The 23,895-nt window shown below is 39.6% G+C and overlaps 1 protein-coding gene across 1 annotated transcript in view; it reads right to left on the bottom strand.

Moving 5' to 3' along the window:
* The window catches only part of itpr3 (inositol 1,4,5-trisphosphate receptor, type 3), a 189,352-nt gene that overhangs the window by 55,216 nt on the left and 110,241 nt on the right, over positions 1-23,895 (bottom strand). Inside the window, exons 20-36 of the mRNA XM_039749235.1 lie at positions 22,481-22,625; positions 22,183-22,324; positions 21,426-21,616; positions 20,973-21,093; positions 18,397-18,451; positions 13,508-13,673; positions 12,931-13,083; positions 9,320-9,397; positions 8,093-8,212; positions 7,855-7,977; positions 7,282-7,485; positions 6,883-7,134; positions 5,342-5,467; positions 5,131-5,256; positions 4,916-5,036; positions 637-809; positions 207-355 (exon numbers count right to left, since the gene is read on the bottom strand). Coding sequence (XP_039605169.1) covers positions 207-355; positions 637-809; positions 4,916-5,036; positions 5,131-5,256; positions 5,342-5,467; positions 6,883-7,134; positions 7,282-7,485; positions 7,855-7,977; positions 8,093-8,212; positions 9,320-9,397; positions 12,931-13,083; positions 13,508-13,673; positions 18,397-18,451; positions 20,973-21,093; positions 21,426-21,616; positions 22,183-22,324; positions 22,481-22,625 — 2,445 coding nt within the window. The remainder of the gene's footprint in view (positions 1-206; positions 356-636; positions 810-4,915; positions 5,037-5,130; positions 5,257-5,341; positions 5,468-6,882; positions 7,135-7,281; positions 7,486-7,854; positions 7,978-8,092; positions 8,213-9,319; positions 9,398-12,930; positions 13,084-13,507; positions 13,674-18,396; positions 18,452-20,972; positions 21,094-21,425; positions 21,617-22,182; positions 22,325-22,480; positions 22,626-23,895) is intronic.

Here is a 23,895-nt window from a genome sequence, read left to right as displayed (position 1 = left end):
CGTGACCGCTAAAGAGTACTCACAAGAGTCTGAGGTGTACTCTTGAGACCTCCAATCTGTACCTTTATTTCACTACAACCATCAGAGCCCACAACAGTTATTTGATTTTCCCAAAGAATTCTGACAGATCTCCTTGCACTATAAAAAACTGTAGGCTCACTAGAGCGTTTGGGCTAATCTGCAAGGCTTCAGCAGGACACACTCACTTTGAGATGAAGCCTCCAGTTTCACAGATTTTCCAGGCCTCTGAAGTTTCTATAAAGAGCAGCTCTGGATGGTGCATCACATCCACCAGCACTGACAGTTCTGCCTTCACCAAGGGTTTTAGATGCCTTTCCAGAGTGTCAATGACTTCCTGTTTAAAAGATTGTAAAGGAACAAATTAACATATAATATCTGCAGCTCCCAGTTGAAATTGTGTAGTCTTGTCAGTGATTTGCATTTACCCTCACTAATGTATGCCATAACCGCTAAGTAAAATAAAATACAAACATATGACCATAATAATATGTGGCCTCACTAATATAGATAAGGTTTACTTTAATTACAAAATGTAACAAAACCACAGAAGTGACTCTTAAGGACAAAAAGAGAGTTACCTCTCACACCTCAGCCCCAGTTTACCAAAGGACCCACCTGCAGTTTTTCAATGATGTTCTTGTAGTCCCAAGGGTTGGTTGGAGTCATTAGCCGGTTGGTACGAGGAGCAGTTTTAAAGTTCCTCGACTGGATGTTCTGCATACTGATCATGCTTTGTCTGTTGATCTGGGAGTCCAGCTCCAAAGGCAGAGTGATAGAGCGGCTTTTAGCTGCAGAACACATTGGAGGGTCAGCTATTCAGGCGTAGGGTGATGTGGAAACTTTTATTGGGTCTTATAATAAATGATACAAGTAAGCTGAGTAGAGGGGGGAAGCTGGACAATTAAACATTACTATGTACTTGTCTGTCACATGTAACCAGCCTGTTATGTGGTGAACCAACTTGGAATACAACGTGGTGGAAGATGAGAAGATCTGAATGCACACATTAAAAGTATAACAGAAAGAAAAGTATTCATCCTATCCCTTTTACATTTTATTTTGGTATGATAGGAGATTTAAATGTGTTTAATTGGGATTTTATGGTAAAAATCATAACAACAGAAAGTGGCAGAGCACGATTCTAAGGTTCGATGGTTCAAATGCCATCCCAGTCGCTCTTTGTGTAGAATACCTGCTCATGTTTAAACCCAGACATGGGCTGCCAGGATAGACCCCATGATTCTGTATCAGATTATGTGGGGGTTTGAAACTGGAGGGATAGAAGGCAACAACAACAACAACATTTTCACACACAATGTATAGCTCAAGGAGGCAAATAAAATTACTCTTGATTAGAGATGAGTGAAATGATTTGCACAAAATTGAATTTGCAGTGAAATTTAGTATTCCACTTCACAAAGAAATTTCCAAAATAAATCACCTTTTGCTTCTAGTAAAATTCATACCAGTCACACAAAAAAGAAATCATTTAGTTCCTGTCTGGAAAAGTTTTCATGCATCATTTCCACATGTGTCTGCCTGTCGTTTAGCATTTAAGGCTAGCTAGGAGCACATCAGGTAAGCTGACATGCATTTTCTACTAAATAAAATGATTGAATAACATTAGATAGATAGACAGACAGACAGACAGACAGACAGACAGACAGACAGATAGATAGATAGATAGATAGATAGATAGATAGATAGATAGATAGATAGATAGATAGATAGATGTGAAAGGCACCATATGATAGACAGACAGACAGACAGACAGACAGACAGATAGATAGATAGATAGATAGATAGATAGATAGATAGATAGATAGAGTCACACACTTGTGCATAGGGGACAGCTGAAAGTCTCTTGTGACTGTAATTCTACTGCCACACCAGGGGTTGGTGATGTATGTTGTGGTATAGCAGGTCCGCGGCTGCCAATAAAAAAATCCGTTTTATATCCATATAGCCGTGCTGTTCTCTGTGGGAGCGATTGCATGACCTCGGGGAGTTAATGGGGTAGTTGGAGCGAGTCGCACCTGCACGTGTGGGTGCGGTTGTTCTCGATTGCCTCATTGGCTTCCTGCGGTGTGTGATTAAGGCGCTGAGCCCACAGAGGCACGTGGGGGTGTATATATATGGGTCGACACCAGAATAGGGGAGAGGAGAAATGAAAGGAAGAGATAGATGCATCGAGGATGGAGGTGAAGAAAGTGGAGGTTAAAGGACAGTAAAGAGCAGTCTTAGCAGGAGGATCCGGCTATGTGAAAAGAGGAAGCCGAATGAGCTGGAGCCCTACGAAGGAGCGTTAGTTGGTGGCGCTCTAGGGGATAGTTCGCCCCACTGAAAGTTCAAGTGAGTGGGGTGAGCAGGGCAGGTGTCCTCTCGCGGGATCAGGGGAGCAAATGCGGGAGTGCAAAAGATGAAGGGAGGAGAGCCAACCTCAGACGGTCTGGCAGTGACGTCTGGAAGGAGGCCAAGACTGAGGTTGCCTGAAGGAGTTCATGGCTGTGGGGTATCTGCCGGCTGCAAGTTATGGATGAGCCGGGGAGAAAGAAGGGTGTGCCGAGATCGAGATGATAGAGACTGCATTTTAATCTAAAACACTAAAAGACACAACTGTGCACATTATTGTTTTCTTCACAGGAAAACTCAGTACATGAAAAGTCACCACTGCCAAACCCCCTGCTTCTCCTTGAAGTCACCTTATCCTAGTTGAGGATATGCATATTTATGAGATCCTTTAAATGAAATTCAAACAAAATTGAATGCTATGGTGAAGAATGCTGCACACCCTCATAGAACTGATTTTCCTGGTGGTAGAGGATTACTGCAGTGGGCTGGCGCCCTGCCCGGGGTTTGTTTCCTGCCTTGCGCCCTGTGTTGGCTGGGATTGGCTCCAGCAGACCCCCGTGACCCTGTAGTTAGGATATAGCGGGTTGGATAATGGATGGATGGAGTGGATTATGTCTAAAGATATGTCTGCAAAAGGGCGAAGTTCCAAGTCTTTAGAGTCCTGGTGCTTCCTGTCTTGCTATATGGCTGCGAGACATGGATGCTATCCAGTGACCTGAGACAAAGACTGGACTCCTTCGTTATTGTGTTTCTTCAGAAAATCCTGGGTACCACTGGTTTGACTTTGTATCGCATGAACAGTTGCTCATGGAGTCCCAAATGAGGCACATTACCTGCTAGTGAGAGAGCATCAGTTAAGGCACTACAGCCATGTGGCGTGATTCCCTGAGGGTGATCACCAGGCCAAGGGGACGCCCACGTAACACCTGGCGCCGGCAGATAGAGGGTCATTTCCGGAGAGTGGTACTGTACTGCATGTCTGGATTCCGAGCCGGTTTGTTGTGTTGTTTGTGCAGCAACGTGCTGTACTAGTGCATGCTCCCCAACCTAACGTGACCTGGGGGGGATTACATGCATTTTGCAGCTACAGAAAAGAAGACCTTACAGAGAAATATTGCTTGTTTTCCAACCAAAACAGCTTAAAAACCCCAAATATTCAAAATATGTATGTATTTGGTTTTCTTTGGCTTGCTTATTTTTATATATATTCATTTCTTTTTTTCAGTAATTACTATTGTATTGTCTGTTCTTGCCTTGCGCCCTTTTGTTGGCTGAGATTGGCTCCAGCAGACCCCCGTGACCCTGTATTTAAGATATAGCGGGTTGGATACTGGATGAATACTATTGTATGTCACAATTATTTTCTTTATTATTTCATGTATTTCCTTTTCTTTCTTGTGTTGTGATCAAATTTTTATTGAAACACACAGCAAACACTTTAAAGAGGAGCATATGCCATTCTGACCAGAATTACAATAAGGTGAAACCCCATTCCCACCCTACCACCCTATAACACAACCTAAACCAACCTTAAAAGAGGTTAAAATGGATAGCGACAACAAAAGAATAAAGGAACCCATAAGAACCAGAAAGAGAAGGAATGGCACAGCATTTGACCCCATTATGGAGAAGAAGAGCTAAGGGTTAGATCAATGTCAGGACCTTATATACTTTTTATAATAAAACAATTATTTCTATTTTTCCGTGATCCCTGCAACTGCTTGTACTGTTTGCTCTATATGAGACACCACAAGTAATAAAATACATTAGAACTTCTAGAGGAACCACAAGAAGTGCCTATTTAGATTTGTAGCATTTTATTTTAGGACAGTACGTCTGTGTATTTCACTAGTAAGATATTCATGACCAGTGAGGAGTGAAACCCCACCTATAGAACAATAATAGCTGGGTTGACAGCAGTTCTTTTGTTAATGGAGCGACATTCTGCCCAAATGACAAAAAAAAGCCACATCACTCATTCCATTACAGACACACTATGTCCAGTCCATCCATCCTCTATCAAACCAGTTTAATCCAGATCAGCCTCTTAGGAGGAAGAGCGTATCCTGTCAGCACAGAAGAAATCAATGGAGCTCATTGTTCATAGTTCATTGAAAGCCACATTTCTTCATACAGGGCCAGTTTAGAGTAAGCAAGTCACAAAAACGTCAATAAGAATCATGCAGCCTTAGGGCAACTCAGATTCGAGCTAGTAGTCAGCTGTCAACTAAGTGTCTTCTAAATTATACTTTGTACTCCAATGAAATTCCTAAAAAAGGGCCTCTTGGACTGAAAGTAACGACCCACAGGTGTCTCATTATTTTGTGATATAAGATCTTCTCTCCATTCGATGTAGTGTTTTTGAACGCTGCTTGGAGAAGAACGTTCTCTTATAGAAAACATATTTTTATGGATTTTAAGGAGTTCACTAACACTCTACTCAAACAGCAGGGCGGTCACTGGTAAAATTAATGTGAGTAGATGAGATTACACCAGCCCATGAGACACAGTACTGTAAAATGTTTGAAAATGACATCCTTACCAGTCATGCCCAGCGTGCGAATACACGACTCCACAAGTGCTTTGTGCTGCTGTGGAAGCCATGAACACTCAAAAAGGCGGCAGGTGGCCTGGAGAAGCTGGATTACAATGTTATGGTGGGTCTGCAACGTAAAATACATAGTTGAGATTTGGTCTAGTCTTATATTTTCTACTGCTGACATCAAAAGTTATGATGAGGATTCGATTGACTGTTACCTGCAAGGAGGTACTGTTCTCAGAGAATGGTGAGCTAAAGAAAGCATTAATGGTGTCCAGAACCACTGTGAGTACATACTTTTCCAGAGTAGGGTCTGAATAGCGGCTTTCACGTTTACCACAAACCTGGAATGACACAAATGAAAAAAATGCATAGAAGCCTCCCTGTAACACAAGATGAGAATGAAAGAAAAAGGTGACATGGGCATACCCTAGCCATGTCGATCGTGAAGTTGTCGAAGAGTTTCCAGATGTGGTTACTGGTGTAGATTTCCTTCATTTCCACTTCAGTGTCCACATAGCAGTGATTCACAAAATTCACATAAGCAATCTTGACCTGCCATTATAAAGAGAAACATGAGCCTCCATCTTATAGAGTTAGTTGTTTGATAAAATCCACGGGTGGTAGTTGACACTTTGTGCAATTACACTATGCCCTTACTGAGGGTGAGTATTCTGCTTAAAACACACACCCACACTCCTATTGGTCAAGAGTCCTGTGTTTCATTTAAAAAGTCCCTCCCCTGAGTTTTTGAGCTTCTTTTTTACATATTCACTGATAATTCAAGAAGTAACTATTTAACAATATTTTAAAAAATATATAATTCTTCATGTGTTGAGCCACACACTGTTTAATAGGCACGAGGATTTTTTCACAATTTTTGTCATTTTCTAGTACTGCTCACCATTAGATTCTATTCTATTAGAATCACTATTACGTACTTTCTCCAAGAAAGGTTTTCAGCCAAATACCATATGAAAAAATAATTTTTGGATGGAGTGTTCATTTAATTGTCAGTCAGTCTTTGTCCAACCTGCTATATTCTAACTATAGGGTCATGAGGGTCTGCTGGAGCCAATCCCAGCAAGCACAGGGCACAAGGCAGGAAACAAACCCCTGGCAGGGCACCACCCCACTGCAGGGCACACACACACACACACATCAGGGACAATTTAGGATTGCCAATGCACCTAACATGCATGTCTTTGGACTGTGGGAGGAAACCCATGCAGACACGGGGAGAACATGCAAACTCCACGCAGGGAGGACCCGGGAAGCGAAATCAGCGAGGCAGCAGTGCTTCCCACTGTGCCAACATGCCGCCCCTCATTTAATTGTTTCTCAGCAAAACATTTATACATGTTATACAAAATATAATTATACATATTATACAAAATATAAGTAGCCATGCCTAAAATATCTTCCATAACAAGGAGTACCCTGCCGACTACACCATGCAATAAGGTGCCCTTTAAATGGTAAATGAGTAAGTTTGACATGTATTTGGTTTGTCCATGTTTTTTATTGGTCAGACTGTTACTATTGTTCTTAATTTTCCCACCTAACCCCACAATCACAAATCCCCATTCCTCTCAAAAGGTATTTATGATGTGCTTAACTGGTCTATTTAGTCTCAGCACTAAGCTGATTTTCTTCTTGCTAAAGACACCTTGCATGCACAATGATAGACCCCAGACCTTTCTGCGTGACAGTCTGTGCTTCTTCCATATGGATATTATATCCACAGAGCAGCTTCTGCAGTCATTCTGCCCCAACTAACTCCTGTATTATGGGCCCTAGCATCCACAGGGTGCATCATGCTGGCATTTGAAAGTTTATCACCTACCCACATCCTGGCATCACTTATATGCATCCTACTTATGCTACATTAACAATAAAATGCTTCTTCAGGCACCTCGCTGTAATGTCCACTTACCGACAATTATGGCTCTAGAAGATTACCCACTCACCTCAGTGATGCAGTCCTCATGAGTGACAACACGCACCACATCTTCTAAGGGCAGCAATGAGGTGCACTTGATCTCCGTGTAGACATTTTTGCCCTCTGCACATGCAGCTAGCAGCTCCACTAATGTGATGTGGTATTTCAGTGGACTATTGTCCTTTATTCCATCGCGGGCCTCTTCCATCATTTTCAGCATGTTTGAGAAGGAGGCCTTGTCATTATAAAATACGACAACTTCTTCTCCGGCATTGGTAAGCTGCAATAAAGCAGTCAGGACAGGATACATTTAGGTTGTGTAAAGGTGAAACACCAGGGAACCATTCATAGCTGGCATGGGAAAAAGTACCAAGAATAACATATAGAGAGCAAAGTGATAATTAGGACACAATGCTGCATTGCTCACCTCTGTCATGATCATATCCTGACACTTCTTGACATATTTTCCCTCAGCCTTGATAATGGTGTGAAGAAAATCAAGATACTGCACATGCCGACCACGAGTGGCGAGACAGTTGATGAAGTATTGTAGAACATTTTCTCCAATCTCCGAGCACAACTGATAGTTGTTCATGAAGATGTGCTGGATAGTCTCTGCATCGTCAAGTTGCTGTAATGAAAAAGATTTAATTACGTCAACAGTGAAAGATTATCATGATAGTAGTACAGTGCCTGTTGAACACACTTTAGAGGAAATACACCTCACCTACGACCAAACATTAGCTTAAGGATCGGGAAATTAAAGAATATGTAATTTCTGAAGTAACACAAGAAAACTCAGAAACTGGGAAATGGTAGCTTGTTTAATAAATGGACAATTCCAATTAAAAGAATACATTGTTTGTAACAAAATCCTGCAGCTACAGTGGGAGGACTGAACTTGAAAAGCGCTACCCTATTATGCCTCCCTCTTCTAAAGCCTCTCTCTTCAGCTTCATGAATATTACAAGCACCAGAGGTTACTGTCTCACAAACTTACCCCACGGTTGAGGAACAAGGAGAGATCCTTGTGTAACAGAACCTGATTTTCCGGATTTCCCGAGCAGAATTTCTGGAGGAACTGGTGAGTGTATCGGAAGATCTCTTGTATCTTTTCATCACTCTGATAGAAGGAAAAAAAAATAAGCAAGGAGTTTGGGTTAGAGGAAACTTTCATCCATCCACGTTTCATGGCCTATCAAATATCTTCCATTAGGAGAGATCCACTGAATCCCTACCTGTGCATAAGGAATTTGAAGGAGGTCCATCATGACCTTATGGGCACCCATGTTTTTAAGCAAACGCTGTTGCTTTTTCCAAACACCTGCCCCACACATCTTATTCAGCCGCTCCAAAATCTGGGTGAATAAAGAAAATAATCACTCAAAAAGTAAATAAGATGGTTTTGAACAACAAGAAATCATTTATTTAGGTGTACATTTAATTAAACTGAAGCACCCATCTGTACTGAGTTATAGACAATCATCAAGGAGAGTTTCTTGCACACAGAGGTATTTATTTACAATTATTATATACTAGCCGTCCCCTGCAGCTTCACCTGAGTAGAAGTGAAACAGGACATCGAGGAGGGCCCTGCCTGGCTTCCTACTCCTGACGTCACGCTTCCCCTTCCCCTCAGCCCAGAGCCTCTGTCCCGGTTTAGCGCGAATATATTACTCCTGCAAGCGAACTATGATTCTTAGCACGATGAGAAAAGTCGCAAAATCAACTGAAATGTTCAAGCAACTTCTAGAAAAAACCCGATCTAAATCCATTAAGTAGTTCTCTCGTTCGCTAGCTATATGGATGTAAGATACTCCCCGAGGCTGGCATGTGAGTGAGGAGGGCCCCAAGGCGTCTCTTTCGGATTTGCACAAATAAACCAGTACCGCAAGCGAACTATGATACATAGGGCAATGAGAGAAATTGCAAAATCAACCGGGATGTTCAAGCAAATTATAGAAAAAAACCTGATCTAAATCCGTTTAGTAGTTCTCTTGTGAAAAGCAGACAGACATTCAGACAGACAGACAGATGTTGGATTTTATATATATATATATATATATATATATATATATATATATATATATATATATATATATATATATATATATATATATATAGATTAATTAATTTATCATAGGCAGTGTGTCCATAATAGCATCTTCACAGTCAAGCATTATGTCCAGGCTAAATTGCCCACTATGTTCTAGTCATTATGGCCCCCTAATATCAAAAATTGGCTTTCTAATTCACCCCTTCACTACCTAACAGCTAAAGTGTGGTGAGCGTACTGGTACAAAAATGGCCCAGGTGGTGGCTGAAGTGGCTCCCCATTCCCTGAAGCACTTAGAGTAGTAAGATATACATTATATAAATGTAAAGAATGATTATCTTTGTTCTTATTTAACTGTAGCACCATGACGCAAGAGGGAGTCCAACATTTCTCACTCAGTCCAACATACCTCTTTCACAATCTTGTAATTTTCACTGCTTTTGTCCGTTTTTTCTTTGTTTGCTGCTGCTCCTTCTTCTGTGGGCACCTAAAGCACAATGTAATCTCATGTTGCAGTTGTCCACAATAGAAAGAAGACAATATAACATTTGTCACACTCTTACATCTTTGCCTTTTTTCATTTCATTTAATTTGCACTGTTGGCTTCACACGCCTGCCTCCACCTCTGTTTCTACTCCCACATCTCAAAAACAAGCATGTTGAGTTGATTTGTGATTTTAAACCCCCCCATACACTGTGTGTATGTCCTGTGCTGCACTGGTGCCCAAACCAGCATACTTTGACCCCAGACTGAATTAAAAGGATTAATCAATCCATCGTTTGATTTCTAGTGCCCATGAAAAGTATTCACACTTTTTCATTGTAGTGGATTCAGTTTGGTTTTTTTGACACTGATCAACAGAAAAAGACTCTTTATTGCTAAGGTAAAAACAGACCTCTGCAAAGCAGTCTAAATTAACTACAAAGAGAAAACACAAAATAATTCATCACAATTATTCACCTTCCTCAAGTCAGTATTTATGCACCTTAGGCAGCCACGACATCCCTGGGTTTCTGTCCACAGGTTTCTAACAGCTTTGCACATCTGCACTCTACCATTTCTCCCAATGTATCTTTGCGAAACTGCTCAGGCCCTGTCAGGTGGCATGCAGATCGTGAGTGAACAAGTCCAACCTCAAACTCTCATTTGGTTTGAGATCTGGACTCTGACTCGGACAATACAGGACGTGAACATTGTGGTTTTGATGCCACTAGTGGGTAGCTTTGTCTTTACTCTTGCAGTCTTGTAGGAAAACAAATCATCTACCAAAGCACATGTATTTGGTAAAGCCCATGTCACATTATAAAACCTTTTCATTTGTATTATTTGCATTATGACTCGCTCCAACTAGTCTGCGACTCTCTCCAATAAATCAAACAGGATTGATTGTGTCTTTAGTCGTAGGAGTGCATGAGAGCTGACAACCAATGAATGCTCATCCTTAAGTGCAATACATAAAATGTAGTGATGAGGAACACTGGTGTTTTGAACCAAACAAACAAAACAGAAGCTCATCTTTCTGATGTCTTGTTTTTTTACATACTGAAAAAGAATAAAAAAAAGAGCACAGATGGGGGCTAAACTCACCGTACCTGGTAAACCTTTGTACAACACCGGCTCCATCAGGCAGTACTTTATTGGACAACATAAAAACGAGTGAGAACGAGTGCACTGGAAAGTTGACATTTAGTCAGTAAATTAAACACGGCCAGTGATTTTCAGTCATTTACATGAACGCAGTCCAGTGACAAGCTCAGAAATGGCTTTTGACAAGTCTGACATGCCACCTAACTAGAAGTCACACAATGTGATATTGGCTTAAGTTTTTAAACTTTTCTTTATAACAGGACACTAGTACCCATTAGGTCCATTACAAAACGCAACACCAGGCTGGTTGTTTTTTAAAATTTGTATAATAAACTTCACTTTACAGCACAATTTCATATGGAAAACTAATACATACCATGATTGTGAAGAAAAAACTGACTTGAAAAATACCAATTTTATCTTTTAATTTATACTCCATATTATAAACAATGAGCACTTTCTTCTATTTCATATAACTGAACAAGTGGTATGTCAACAGGGGTAAGGAACACATAGGTAAGCTGACATGCATTTTATCCATCCATTTTCTAACCCGCTGAATCCGAATACAGGGTCAAGGGGGTCTGCTGGAGCCAATCCCAGCCAACACAGGGCACAAGGCAGGAACCAATCCTGGGCAGGGTGCCAACCCACCGCAGGACATGCATTTTATACTAAATAAAATTCTACTAATGATTGAATAACAGATAGATAGATAGATAGATAGATAGATAGATAGATAGATAGATAGATAGATAGATAGATAGATAGATAGATAGATAAGGATGATCAATCTCATCATATTGACAAAGTGAAAACATATTTTCAGAAAGGTTTACAAACTTATTACTAATCAAAAACTGAAATCTCTCAATTATATAAATACTTTGTAGGAACCTGTTTGGCAGAATATACAGCTTTAGGTCATTTGGGTAGGTCTCATCAAGCTTGACACAACTGTATTTGGGTAGTTTATCTAATTCCTCCTGGCAGATCCTCTCAGGCTCTGTTGTGTTGGGATTGGAAGCTTCTGTAAACTGCTGTCTTCGGGTCTCCCAACAGATGTTCCATGGGATTTAAGTTTGGGCTTTGGCTGGGCCACTCAAGGAAAGTCAGAGACTTACTCCAAAATCACTCCAATGTTGTCCTGCTTCAGGTCATTGTTGAGCTGAAAGGTGAACTGTCCTCCCAATCTGAGGTCATGTGCATTCTGGAGAAGATTTTCTTCAAGGACTCCTCTGTATTTGCCTGAAGTCATGCTTCCCTCAATTCTGAGCAGTCTGTCTGTCCCTGTCACTGAGGAGCACTCTAATAGCATGATGCTGCCACCACCATGCTTCACTGTAGGGATGATATTAGCCAGGTAATGAGCAGCGCCTGGCCTTCAGCAGACATAGTGCTTAAAGTTCTGCCCAAAGAATTCATTTTTTTCTCATCAGACCATAGAACCTTTTACCTCACGCTCTTAGAGTCCTTCAAATTGCCATATGCCCTCTAGGGTGGTTTCTATCATAAACGCCTGACTGATACAGTGCTGCTGAGATGATTGTCCTTTCAACAAGTTCTCTCATCTCAGCAAAGGGCTTTTGAAGATCTCTTGAAGTGATCATTCAGTTCGTAGTTACTTCCCAGACTATGGCCCTTCTTGTAAAGCTACTGTATTGCAAATTTTAGGAAGAGTACTGGTGGTTCCAAACATCTTATGGAGGCCACTCAAAGCTTTAGAAATGGTTTTATCCTCTTGCCATGATCTATGCCTCACTAAAACTTGATAATGGAGGTCTATAGAGATTTCCTTGATCTTCATGGCTTTGTTTTTGCTCTGCCATGCAGTGTGAGTTGCGGGACCTTCTATACATAGGTGTGCGACTTTCTAAATGACGTCCAATTATTTCCATTTGCCACAGGTGGATTCCAATCAAGTTCTAGAAGCATCTCATTGAGAATTAAAGCAAACAGAATGACCTGACCACACTCAGGCTCTGAATATCCACAGAAATGAAAGTTTTCAGTTTTTGATTTTTAACACTTTTGCAGACCTTTCTGAAAACATGCTTTCACTTTGTCATTATGGGTTATTGAGTGCAGATTGTTGGTCTAAAATGGCAAATTTATCAGTTTCAAATTAAATCTACAACACAATAAAGTGTGGAGAAAATGAAGGGTCTCGGTAGATTCTGAATCCAATGTACACTACTCATTTTAAAATGGTCAATATTATAAAGAGTTAAGCATAACTATTGTAGGGTTTTATTTAAATATATTAGTGTATTTGAATGTTCAATCCAATGAAGCTTAATTAACTATTAAATGAAGCATAAGCCAAGAAATAAATTTAGTATAGTAATTCAATTTTTATTACTAGGATTTCACACTACACTCAAAGTAACTTTAACCTTCACTTTAATTGTTAAGAAAATAAAAGTGCTCACCTCTGAATTTTTCTTTCCTGCATCATTTGAACCCCCAGTACTTTTTTTTTCCAACCATAACTCAGACTTCTCCACCATGGTGCGTAACTGGTCCAGGTCGGCCTTAATCAGTTTATAATTATCTACATCCTGGGAAGAGATCAGAAGCTGGACCTACAAAAAAATCAAAAAAGGCAGATGAATTAGTGTCAACAATCATATTCTTAAAGAAGAACCAAACAGCTTGATTGTTTCATCTTGTTGTAAACGTACAGCAAGTGGCTGTTACTCCTATTTCAACGTTTTCGTGGATCTTTTTATCTTTGTATAGAACTGCAAACAATTTGAAAAAGGATCAAAGGCCTATTACTGCAGAGGAATGTAGCGAGTTGGACAGATGAGTAAGTCCAAGTACAACTGCGCCCACTAAAACACTGGAGAGGCCCAAAAGCCTGCCAGTTTGTGTTCATGGCACTGTTCCAACAAGGCACAGCATTTAGAGAAGAAAACGTAAACTTATGATGGTCCACTGTGAAATTAAGCCCAGCCTAATTCATAGAGATTAGAAAGATGTCATGTACAAATCCCCTTCACTCACCTGTTTAAAGGTGTGAAGCACTTCCTGCCGTTGGCTGAAATGTTTGAAAAGCAAATGCAAGGCCGTGGACACAAGCGGAGGGTGGCTGTGCATTGTCAGGTGAATTAGGACTCTCAGAAACAGACGGCCTCCTTCATCATCCACCTCCAGGATGCTGTGCCCCCTCCTGAAGTGAAAAGAAAGTGAAACCTTATAACCAAATCAACAATGAATCAATAAATAAATGCATTCATATACAGTATACAGCATGGCAATAAGTTTGCAAGTCCTGAACGGGAAAAGATGGTTAGAAATGCGGAGGTCAGTACATTTCTTAGAGTTCCATTACTTAATGTGATTCCCTGCTGAGCACACAGTTAGTCCTCCTTCAGTTTAAATGCTCTCCGTCTCCCACATTCATGTTTGTGATGTTGCTATGAAGAGACAGCTGTCAGGAAGACATCTTGTTTAACTTCTCTTTGGGCAGATTTATGTAAGTAAATGTAAAGTATTACATGTAGGAAGTAAAAATGTTAGGTTTACATACAAAATGGGACATCTAAAAATCGAAAGTACGCTTTATTAGAAGGAGTTAGCAGTCATAGTGTAATCAACACTATCAACTACCAGACAGTGTTCAACAACAACGACGACGACATTTATTTTTATAACACGTTTTCATACAAATGATGTTTTTCAAAGTGCTTTACAAGGTCAAGAAAGAAAAAAGAAAAATATAAAAATAGATTAGGCAATAGTAAGTAACAAAGAATAAAGTAAGGTCTGATGGCCAGGAGGACAGGAAACAGGAGGCTCAGAAACCATTAAGAAGGCTAACAGAATGTCAGGTTATATAGCACCCTGATGTTTGGAGGCCAAGGAGGTTCTGCTCAAGCTTTATAACACACTGGTGAGGCCTCATCTGCAGTTCTGTGTGCAGTTTTGGTCTCCATGCCACAAAACGGACATAGCAGCACAAGAAAAGGTCCAGAGAAGAGCGACTAGGCTGATTGCAGGGCTACAGGGGATGAATTATGAGGAAAGATTAAAAGAGCTGAGCCTTTACAGTTTAAGCAAAAGAAGAATAAGAGGAGACCTGACTGAAGTATTTAAAATTATGAAGGGAATTAGTCCAGTGGATTGAGACGGTGACTTTAACATGAGTTCACAATAACACAGGGACACAGCTGGAAACTTTTTAAGAGCAAATTTCGCATAAACATTAGGAACTTTTACTTCACACAAAGAACCACAGACACATGGAATAAGCTACCCAAGTAGACCTTAGGGACTTTCAAAACTCAACTTGATGTTTTTTTTTAGAAGAATTAATTGGATAGGACTGGCAAGCTTTGTTGGGCTGAATGGCCTGTCCTCATCCACCTTTATTTAATGTATAAATAAGTGCTCAGACTGAAAGAACATGATATGATGTGACATTATAGGATAAGGAACTGAAACAGAAATGTTTAATGACACTGACCAGGCAGTAGCAGATATATCTAGGAGAACCAGGCTTCTGGATAGTGGTTTTCTCTCCTTGCTTTATTCACCTTTTAAAGGAGTATCTAATCCCAAAAACTACAACACACAGCCCCACAAGTGGAAGGACCCATCAACATCTGACTTGAAGCAAAAAGGGGAAAATAGTCTTTATAAATAAAAATATTGATTTATTTTAGGCCCAAAAGGGGTTGTGTTAAAGTTCCAAAAACACACATCCAGAAAACAAATTTAAAAACCAGAGCATAAAGGTAAAAAATCCAATAAATTCTAAAAAAAGAAAAAGAGAAAGTCAACACCATCACCGAGTGCATTCAGTAAACTGCAAGGAACTGCTTGTTTGTTCAGCCTTTATAGAGTTAAGAGCGGTCTCTTAACAGAGACTGACAGGTTGGGACCACCTCTGGGGGAACCTCCCATAAAATACATGGACCACAGTAACACTGGCATGGATACAGAAAAATAACATTTTATGCAGAAGCAATAAGAAACACAGATTAATGCAAATAAATAAGAAAAGTAATAAAATTAACATGGACAAAAAAGACTTAAAGGCAAGAATTTGAATCCCAGATAGGAGAGGAACGCTGGCTGAACAATAATGTATACACAAGTCAAAATTTGAAAAAGCTTGACATTACAAAACTAAAATCCCCAGAGACCACAAAACTAACTAAAAGACAAGGAGCAGAAGATTATATTGTAAGGATGATGTCGCTGGATCATTCAGAGTTGTAAAAACTCAAATTGCCTCAGGATACAGAAGTGATGCTAACTGATGCACCTGGGCCTGTGGTCTAATTAGGCGTTTCACCCCAACACCATCAGGCACAACAGGGCAACTAGCAAGCAACTGAGGGGACATAATTAAATTAAAGAAACTAAAAGAGGATGCTATGCCATGAGAGTAGGAGGATGGACCAGAAGATGAATGAGAGTCAAAACAAGGCTAAAGTTTAACTGAAAAAGCAGGAGATCTAGCTGACAAAACCCAAAACATAATCGTAACTTGTAGTCAAAAACCTGAAGTGAAAAAGAGATGAGAAAACAAGACGTATATGAACAATCTTTGTTATATTTTAATTTTTGTGAGATCTCCACACACTTGGACAATTAAGTGACCCCAGGAAGTGAACATTACACCTTGTGACCCCTGACATCACTTTGTTCATGACCTCTGACAAAGTCACCAGCAGCCTCATAGTAACTAGAAATAAACCCAAGGAAAAACACAACTACAATGTAAAACAAACGGTGGTGAAATAATAATAATAATAAATTCATTTACTAATACAATTCCAAATTAAAAAACTAACATTACAAATGGCTGCAATGACCATATAAACATATATAGCAAAATAAATCCCATGAAAAAAATTATATAAAAACAATGAAAAATAGCCAATCATCACAAAGAATACCTAACAATAATAAAACAACCTGTTATGGGCAAGTCAGTGTTCCTCCTTTGACTTATGTTTAAATTGCCTTGTATGTCTTTGTTCCCATTTCATTATTTTTTGTTATTTTCCATAATTTTATTATTAATATTGTTCTGTTCAGTTATTTGTCTAATTATGTATTTTGTGCTAATTTTATTGTATTTAGTTATTATGTAGTTTTTATGTGTATATTTTGGTTCTGTCATGTTGCTAGTATTTTGTGGGAGAATTCCCCAAGAGGCGGGGCCATGCTGACCTCATCATTAGAGGACCGCCCACTTCCTTTATATTCAGGCTGAAACAAGAAGGCCCTACAGTTCATTTGTGTGGTTTTTCTAGTAAGTATTGTGCAGTTTATATTCTGTGGTTTTTCTGGCTTTTTGACGTTTTGCTCTGGACTTTGTAATATTTTCCATATTACGTTTTCTAACAACATTTGCCTAATTCTATCCTTTGCCCTTTAAACCCAATTTTCTGCACTTTCTCCTTTGTTAATAAATTATTAATTAATAAAGATTCCTTGTGGGACCCATTTCTGCTCCAAACACGGTTGCACAGTTTTCCCCCTGATGAGGCAAGTTTGCGACTATTTTCTATTTTTTAACTTAAAAGTTTAATCTCCTTTAAGAGACCTACTCAGATCTGAAGCATCCCATTTTCTTAGGATCAGGCTTTCCTTGGTTTAAACCTCTTTCTCAGGCTATTTTAAATGGTCTTGCCCTTCACAATTTTTTTTTGGTGCCAGAATCACAGCATAACAAACAGAAGCAATGTAGCAAAAAGAAAACAAACGAAAGACAAAAAGAGCAATGCCAGGATGAAAACCACATAAAACCATAACACATGGAACAATACACTTAAAAAGGAAAACTCCAATGGTAGAGGAAGAGTACAAGATAATGTGATCCTACTGAATTTAACTACCAAGACTGAGGGTGACACCTCACAATGCCTTCATGTTGGTTGATGTAAACAGGTGAAAGAAGAAGAAGAAACTTAATTTTAATAATGCTACATAAAACTTAGGACCCCCCAGTAAAACTTTAAAGTTAAAATTATAAAGACGAAATGACGTGTTGAAGGTTCAGAAAGGAAGTCTTTGCCTTGGTACTGCCTCTCAGAGGTTTGACAGTTATTTTATTTGTGGATTGGCGATAATTTATAGTAATTCACCCAAATAGTGGATGAAAAATCCCCTCCAACCCTCCAGGGGGCGCTCTCTTTGAGCACTTTTAGCCACTGGCTCATTACACCACGGTGTGCTAAGAGGTCTTTTCTTTTCTGTCCAAAGCTGTCAAGCATTTTAGTGCTTCCTTCCAGAGCACTCGTTAAGTTTATTTTGAAATACCATTTTGAAATATCTGAACAATATTTATTTATTTATTTGTTTTTTTGTATTCATTTATGTTTATGTACATATCAATTGATTGATTGGCTGCATAATTTGTCCTGTAAGTCTGTATTCTTGTTTCTATGTTTCTGCTGCTATATACTATACATGTACATTTTCCCATTGGGAAATCTAATCTAATCTAATCTAGGAGCAGCACGGTGGTGCAATGGTAGCACTGCTGCTTCACAGTAAGGAGACCTGGGTTCGCTTCCCAGGTCCTCCCTGTGTGGAGTTTGCATGTTCTATGTGTGTCTGCGTGGGGTTGCTCCGGTTTCTTCCCACAGTCCAAAGACATGCATGTTAGGTGCATTGGCGATCCTAAATTGTGCGTGGGCTGGCTTCCTGCCTTGCGCCCAGTGCTGGCTGGGATTGGCTCCAGCAGACCCTCATGACCCTGTGTTAGGATATAACAGGTTGGAAAATGACTAACTGGAAATGACCAATCTAATTTTGAACATTTTTAGAATCAAAATGCACTACATTCTGTGCCATACTCCAGTAAACTTGACCCACTGATACATCAACATGATCAACATGATATGAAGCCAGACATATATTCAAATGAGGCATACCCTTCTCCAAACATCAACTCGGCCTGCTCTCCAATCTTCTGCCAGTTGAGAGTAGCTGTGCAGTAAGAGAAGAAAACACAATTAACAGTTACTCAAATTAATTGGAAAGCATCTCCACCTTTACATGACATCCATTTATTCAGGGCACACTTTAAACAAATCCTAGGCTCATGAAGGTAAATGCATGGACAGCCACAAAAAGTAATAACAGATGTATGTGGAATATTCCCTGAGTATTTTAGCTCTCTCCTAAATGTGGAAAGTTATTTTGGATGACAACTCAAAGCTGACATTTTTGTGAATAAGTGCACTCTACGGTGGTCTAACAGCCCACCCAGGAATGAACCCTATTCAGATGCCTTATAGAAGGATTGCTTGTGGTCCTGTAACCTACTGTTGTCTTCTTATCTTGAGCTCTAAAGTGCCTTGTGCAGGTGTTTGATGTAGAAGATCAACTGTAAAATAAAGACCAAGTGAACTGCAAAAAAAGTTTAAATGAAGTGAAATATAAGAGCAGTACACAAGACTGGTGCTTGTCTAGTATCAAGTACTACTAGAATAGGCTTCAGCATCCTTCAGGTCACAAGGCTGATTTATACCTCTGCATCGATCTTACATCACAGGATATGCTGTTAAAGGCTGTTGCTCCTGCAGGCACATGCTGGAATGCTAGTGTTTGTAACAAGTAAGAAATGGCAAAATGTGGGCAGTTTGTTTTCCCCTCCAGATACACCACTGCTCTTGCAACATATTTTCTTTCTTTCATAGTAAACAGAACAGTAGGGAGCGCTCCACCTCCTCAAACACCCAACGCAAGCAAGCTCTAGACACTCTTTTTGTGGCACACTCTTCCCTAAAAGTGTTTCCCACCACAATCACAGCCACAAGTACAATAAAGCACAAAAGCACAATAAATCACTCTGTCCTCTCTCTCTCAGTCCAAGAGTTCCCAAAGTGGTCGATATCGACCCCCTAGGGTGGATTTGAACTTTCTAGGGGTCGATAGTTTCAATAAAAAAATTTAGGGGTTGACGAGAGCAAAAATAGACTTACTACTGCTATTTGCTTGTTACTTCAAAATATCTATGATTCCAATAAGTACCTAATTAAGAAGTAAAATAATTAAAAAAAAACACTTTTTTGATAAAACTACATTAAATACCAAACTTGCGAACGAAAAGGTAAAATGTGTCATTAAAAGAGTCACACGTAAGAATACATGAAAATACATGTAGCACAAACATGTTTGTGCATTGTCTTATCGAGCGTATCAAAGCAAGAGCGGACATGAAAAACCGTTGCATGTCCGCACTTGCTTGCGGTGGGACGAGATGACAAATATTCGATATTAGCAGAATCTATCAGTCTTGTACGGTCATGTTCTCATAAAACACTATAAATTGGTTAATTTGATGTGACATGTACTTATTTGTGATTTGAACTTTGAATATAATTATTTATTGAGGAGCAGTACTGCGAAAACGAAAATCAGAGGAGAGAGTTTGAACAAAAATCTTCCGTTTCAAGTAAGTACATACTTTATTGGGTTTTTTTATCACAGGGTCTGTCAAAACTGTTTGTTAATAAAAGTTTTCATTTCTTCAGATAATAATTGACTGAACCAAAAAAGAAATGCAGACAGTACAGCTTGGACTATTTGTACTTATTTTGAATTTACATATTTATTTCATAAATGTCAAAAATGTAAAAAAACTCTGCTTGTATTGTTTTGCTTTAATTTTCGTTAGTGCAGGTTTTGATATTAAATGTTGCACAAGATAATGCCATATTCCATTGTCCTTTTATATTTTTCAATCATTAATTACAAGTGATTAAAATGAAAAGTTTGATATCTAGTGAAATATTTAATACCGAGTACTGTACAAATGTATTAATTTGAGTAAATAAAGCAAATGACTAGGGGGTCGACGGTTTTTAAAGTTTTTGGTAAAGGGGTCTGAGGCCGAAAAAAGTTTGGGAACTCTTGCTCTCAGTCACTCACTGCCTCCTCCATTTCACCTCACAATCATCGTCCACCTCCACCCGACTCTGGCTCGTCAATGTGAGGCCGGCAGCTCCTTTTATCTAATCCCCCGGGAGTGTTTCCGTGATATGATGCTGCAGCAGCAAAGCACTTCTGGGTGAGGTTGGAGCCCCATGAAACAGGGACTCTCAAATCCTTCAACTCCATCTTGTGGCCCCCAGTGGACCCAGCAATGCAAGTGTGGGTATATTCATGGGTGGGCAGTATGATGGACTGCCACCCTTGTAAGGTTGTTTTACACCTTTGTTGCTTCAGCCCCCTGTAACACTGACCTGGATTAAGCAGGCCTGAGAATGTTTTCTCATTGTTCATTTTTATGGTTAACCAACAGCATGTACAATACTTGATACATGTGTTAAGGCGTGGGTGTGGGCTGATTACCTTATTGTGCAGGTTGTAGCTGATCTTGAATGTGTGATCTCATTTATACCTCATTATGTTAAACATAAATAAAGCACTTTTGGTAATTGCATGCTAAATTGGAAGCCAATGAGGATAATGTTACACATAAGGAAAGCAAAAGTATTTTTACCTGCAGTTTCTATAGCAGATGTGGCATCAGCACTTTCCATGGGATACACCTCCACAAACTCCTTTTTGAAAACTGACAGGAGGAAGGAGATACGGTAGTCTAGCCGAACATTCAGGATGAACTAGGGGTTGGAAGAGAAGAAACATATCATCCTGTATAGTCCACTTCACAGAATGAAATTCAAATATTTAAAAAAAAAATTAAAATGGATGTTCTAATGTATCCATCAGACTCCTATTTAGGCCTACAGCTTGCAAATTTTTTAGTCTAAGGCCACTCCACACTAACCCTACCCCATGCCATTTATTTTCACTGGTGCACTTTAATTTTTATCATTTCCAGCAATACTACCCTAAACCTTTGCATTAAAACAGTGAATATGTCCTGTTGTGCTTTGAACTACAACTCTGTTATATCCCAGTCACCTAGCAGTAATATAATAACAAATCTGACCTCCAGGATTTCAAGTATCTTCAGTTTAGTGTCCATGACGGTAATATCCTGCTTCTCAATACTGTCCTTGGATTTGACGTGCGAGTCTGAGCTCATGCTGGGGCGAGCCGATGAGTTAGATGACACCCTATTTAAGACCATTGTGGACATAATTTGTCCCATTCCGTGGATCGATCTTCTAAAGTTGGGTCCTGTAGAAATCATAACAGTAACAGAAGTAAATTAAGAGGTCTTAAAGGTCTCTATAGCTTATGGTCTCTGTGATCTGTCGACATGACCATCTTGGCTGCAGCGTGGCATACAGTCGATTCAGAAAGTAGTCAGACCCCTTTACTTTCTGCACACTTTATTATGGTGAAGATTTTATTTTAAATGATCAAATATGCCAATTTTGCCCATCAGCCTACACTCAATAACCCATAATGGAAAAAGTGAAAACATGTTTTAAGAAAGGTCTGCAAATTTATTAAAAGATCAAAAACTGAAATCTGTCATTCATATGAGTATTCAGACCTTTCATTCAACACTTTATACAAGCTCTTACAGCAGCAATTCCAGCTTCAGGTCTTATTAGGTAAGTCTCTACAATCACTGAACACTTGGATTTGAGCTGTTTATTCCATTCTTGCTGGCAAATCCTCTCAAGCTCCATTAAATTGGAAGGGGATGGTCTGTAACCAGGCGTCATCAAGTCCCTGCGGGAAATGAACTTCTGCTCATCCACTAATTTAGTTTTTTTCTTTAAATATAAACTCACCAGAGCCATCACTGTGATTCAGCGTTTCCATTGAAGCCCTTGGGATACAATCGATGATCCCAAGAAGGTTCCTAGTGAGCCTCAGCAGCTCAGAAAAACTATAGAAGCCAAAATATACAAGATGGCGGGCCAGACTAACAATCTGCAGCAAAGAAAAGATTTTAGTGTGAGTACACATGCAGTCTACTGTGCCAGTTGCCTGCCACACACACAATCACACACACCCACACACACACACATCCTTTTATTATCTGCAGGAAGCCATGTCTTAAAGTATCCATGCCATCCAAGCTCTGACCTCATAAGTGAGTTTGTTCTTCTCATCATCTGCAAAGGGCATATCATCGCCACCCATGTTTACAAGGTAGTCTTCAACAAAGACCATGGTGCTGGCAAACTTGTTCTTCTTGTTGTCACGTGAATCATTCAAGTTGGAATCATAGCTACAAAGCAAGAACACACCCAGTCAAGTCAGAGTCTCATTTCCTTTTATGCTCTAGTTGTTCAAATCATTAATAAAAACACTCTGTGCTTTAATGATGTTATTCACTAACTGCTCAAAGTGATACCAGATGAATGAGTCAGTTAAGGTCCATGAACATGTGTCAGGAAGAATAAAAAGTCTGTGTAATATGTACACAGACTTATACAACATGTATAAAACATATTTTATATATACAGGTAAAATTCCGTTACAACGAACAGCCAAGGACCTAAAAAATATATATAGTAATGAGATTCTGTATTTGTCACTATACGGCTTTCTTCAACTTGCGTCCAGGCGTTTGCAATCATTTCAACAGCTTCTTTCGCGTTAATTTGTCTACAAGATATGTTGACGTGAATTTTTCTCAGCATTTCCTTGGTATAATACACTTTCAGGGTGCGAATGATGCCCAAATCAAATGGCTGAAGCACTGCTGTGCAATTGGGTGGGAGGAATTCAACGCAAACATTATCTAAATGTGGAAGCATGTTGTGGACAGCACAGTTCTCAGTCAGAAGCCGAATCATCCTTTTCTTCTTCTTCATTTTGGGAGGTTTCCGAACTCTTTTGGGAATGAAATGGGGCGACACACTGAAGTGCGTCCCGAATTGCGATTGCCGCGTCTGTGGAAGACTGTTTGTCCGTTATCGGGAGAGAGCAATCGCAGGCTCACAGCGCTGTAGTGAAGCGCCACAGAAGCAAATCCTAAAAGATCATGGTCGCGCTATAAGTCTTTGTCTTGCACCCCAACACAGGAGGCTGAGTCTCAGTACTTAATTTATTTTTAATAAATTTCCAAAAATCTCAAGTAAACTTTTTTCACGTTGTCATTTTATGGGGTGTTGTGTGTAGAATTCTGAGGAAAAAAATGAATTTAATTCATTTTGGAATAGGGCTGTAACATAACAAAATGTGGAAAAAGTGATGTGCTGTGAATACTTTCCGGAGGCACTGTATATATACAGATATATGTTAGGCCTCCAAAAACCCCAGGTTTATAAATAGTGTCTGTTGAAATCCCATTTATACAAGGGTTAAAAGATGACTTGAAATAAGCCTCATAGAAGCAAGTGTGTCCAGTGATAGACAGGCTCCACATCCATGTTTGGCCTTGTGTATGACACAACTAGAATTGCCTCCAACCCCCCCACAACACAGTATTAGATTAAGTGATTTAGACAATGAATGACTGTATGAATGCCCTTCCATGGCTTACAGTGTCAGCA

This window comes from Polypterus senegalus, chromosome 3 (assembly GCF_016835505.1).
Source record: "Polypterus senegalus isolate Bchr_013 chromosome 3, ASM1683550v1, whole genome shotgun sequence".
In the NCBI taxonomy this organism is placed as follows: Eukaryota; Metazoa; Chordata; class Cladistia; order Polypteriformes; family Polypteridae; genus Polypterus; species Polypterus senegalus.
Note: the sequence above shows the minus strand (reverse complement) of the source record. Positions and strands in the feature narration are given on the sequence as shown.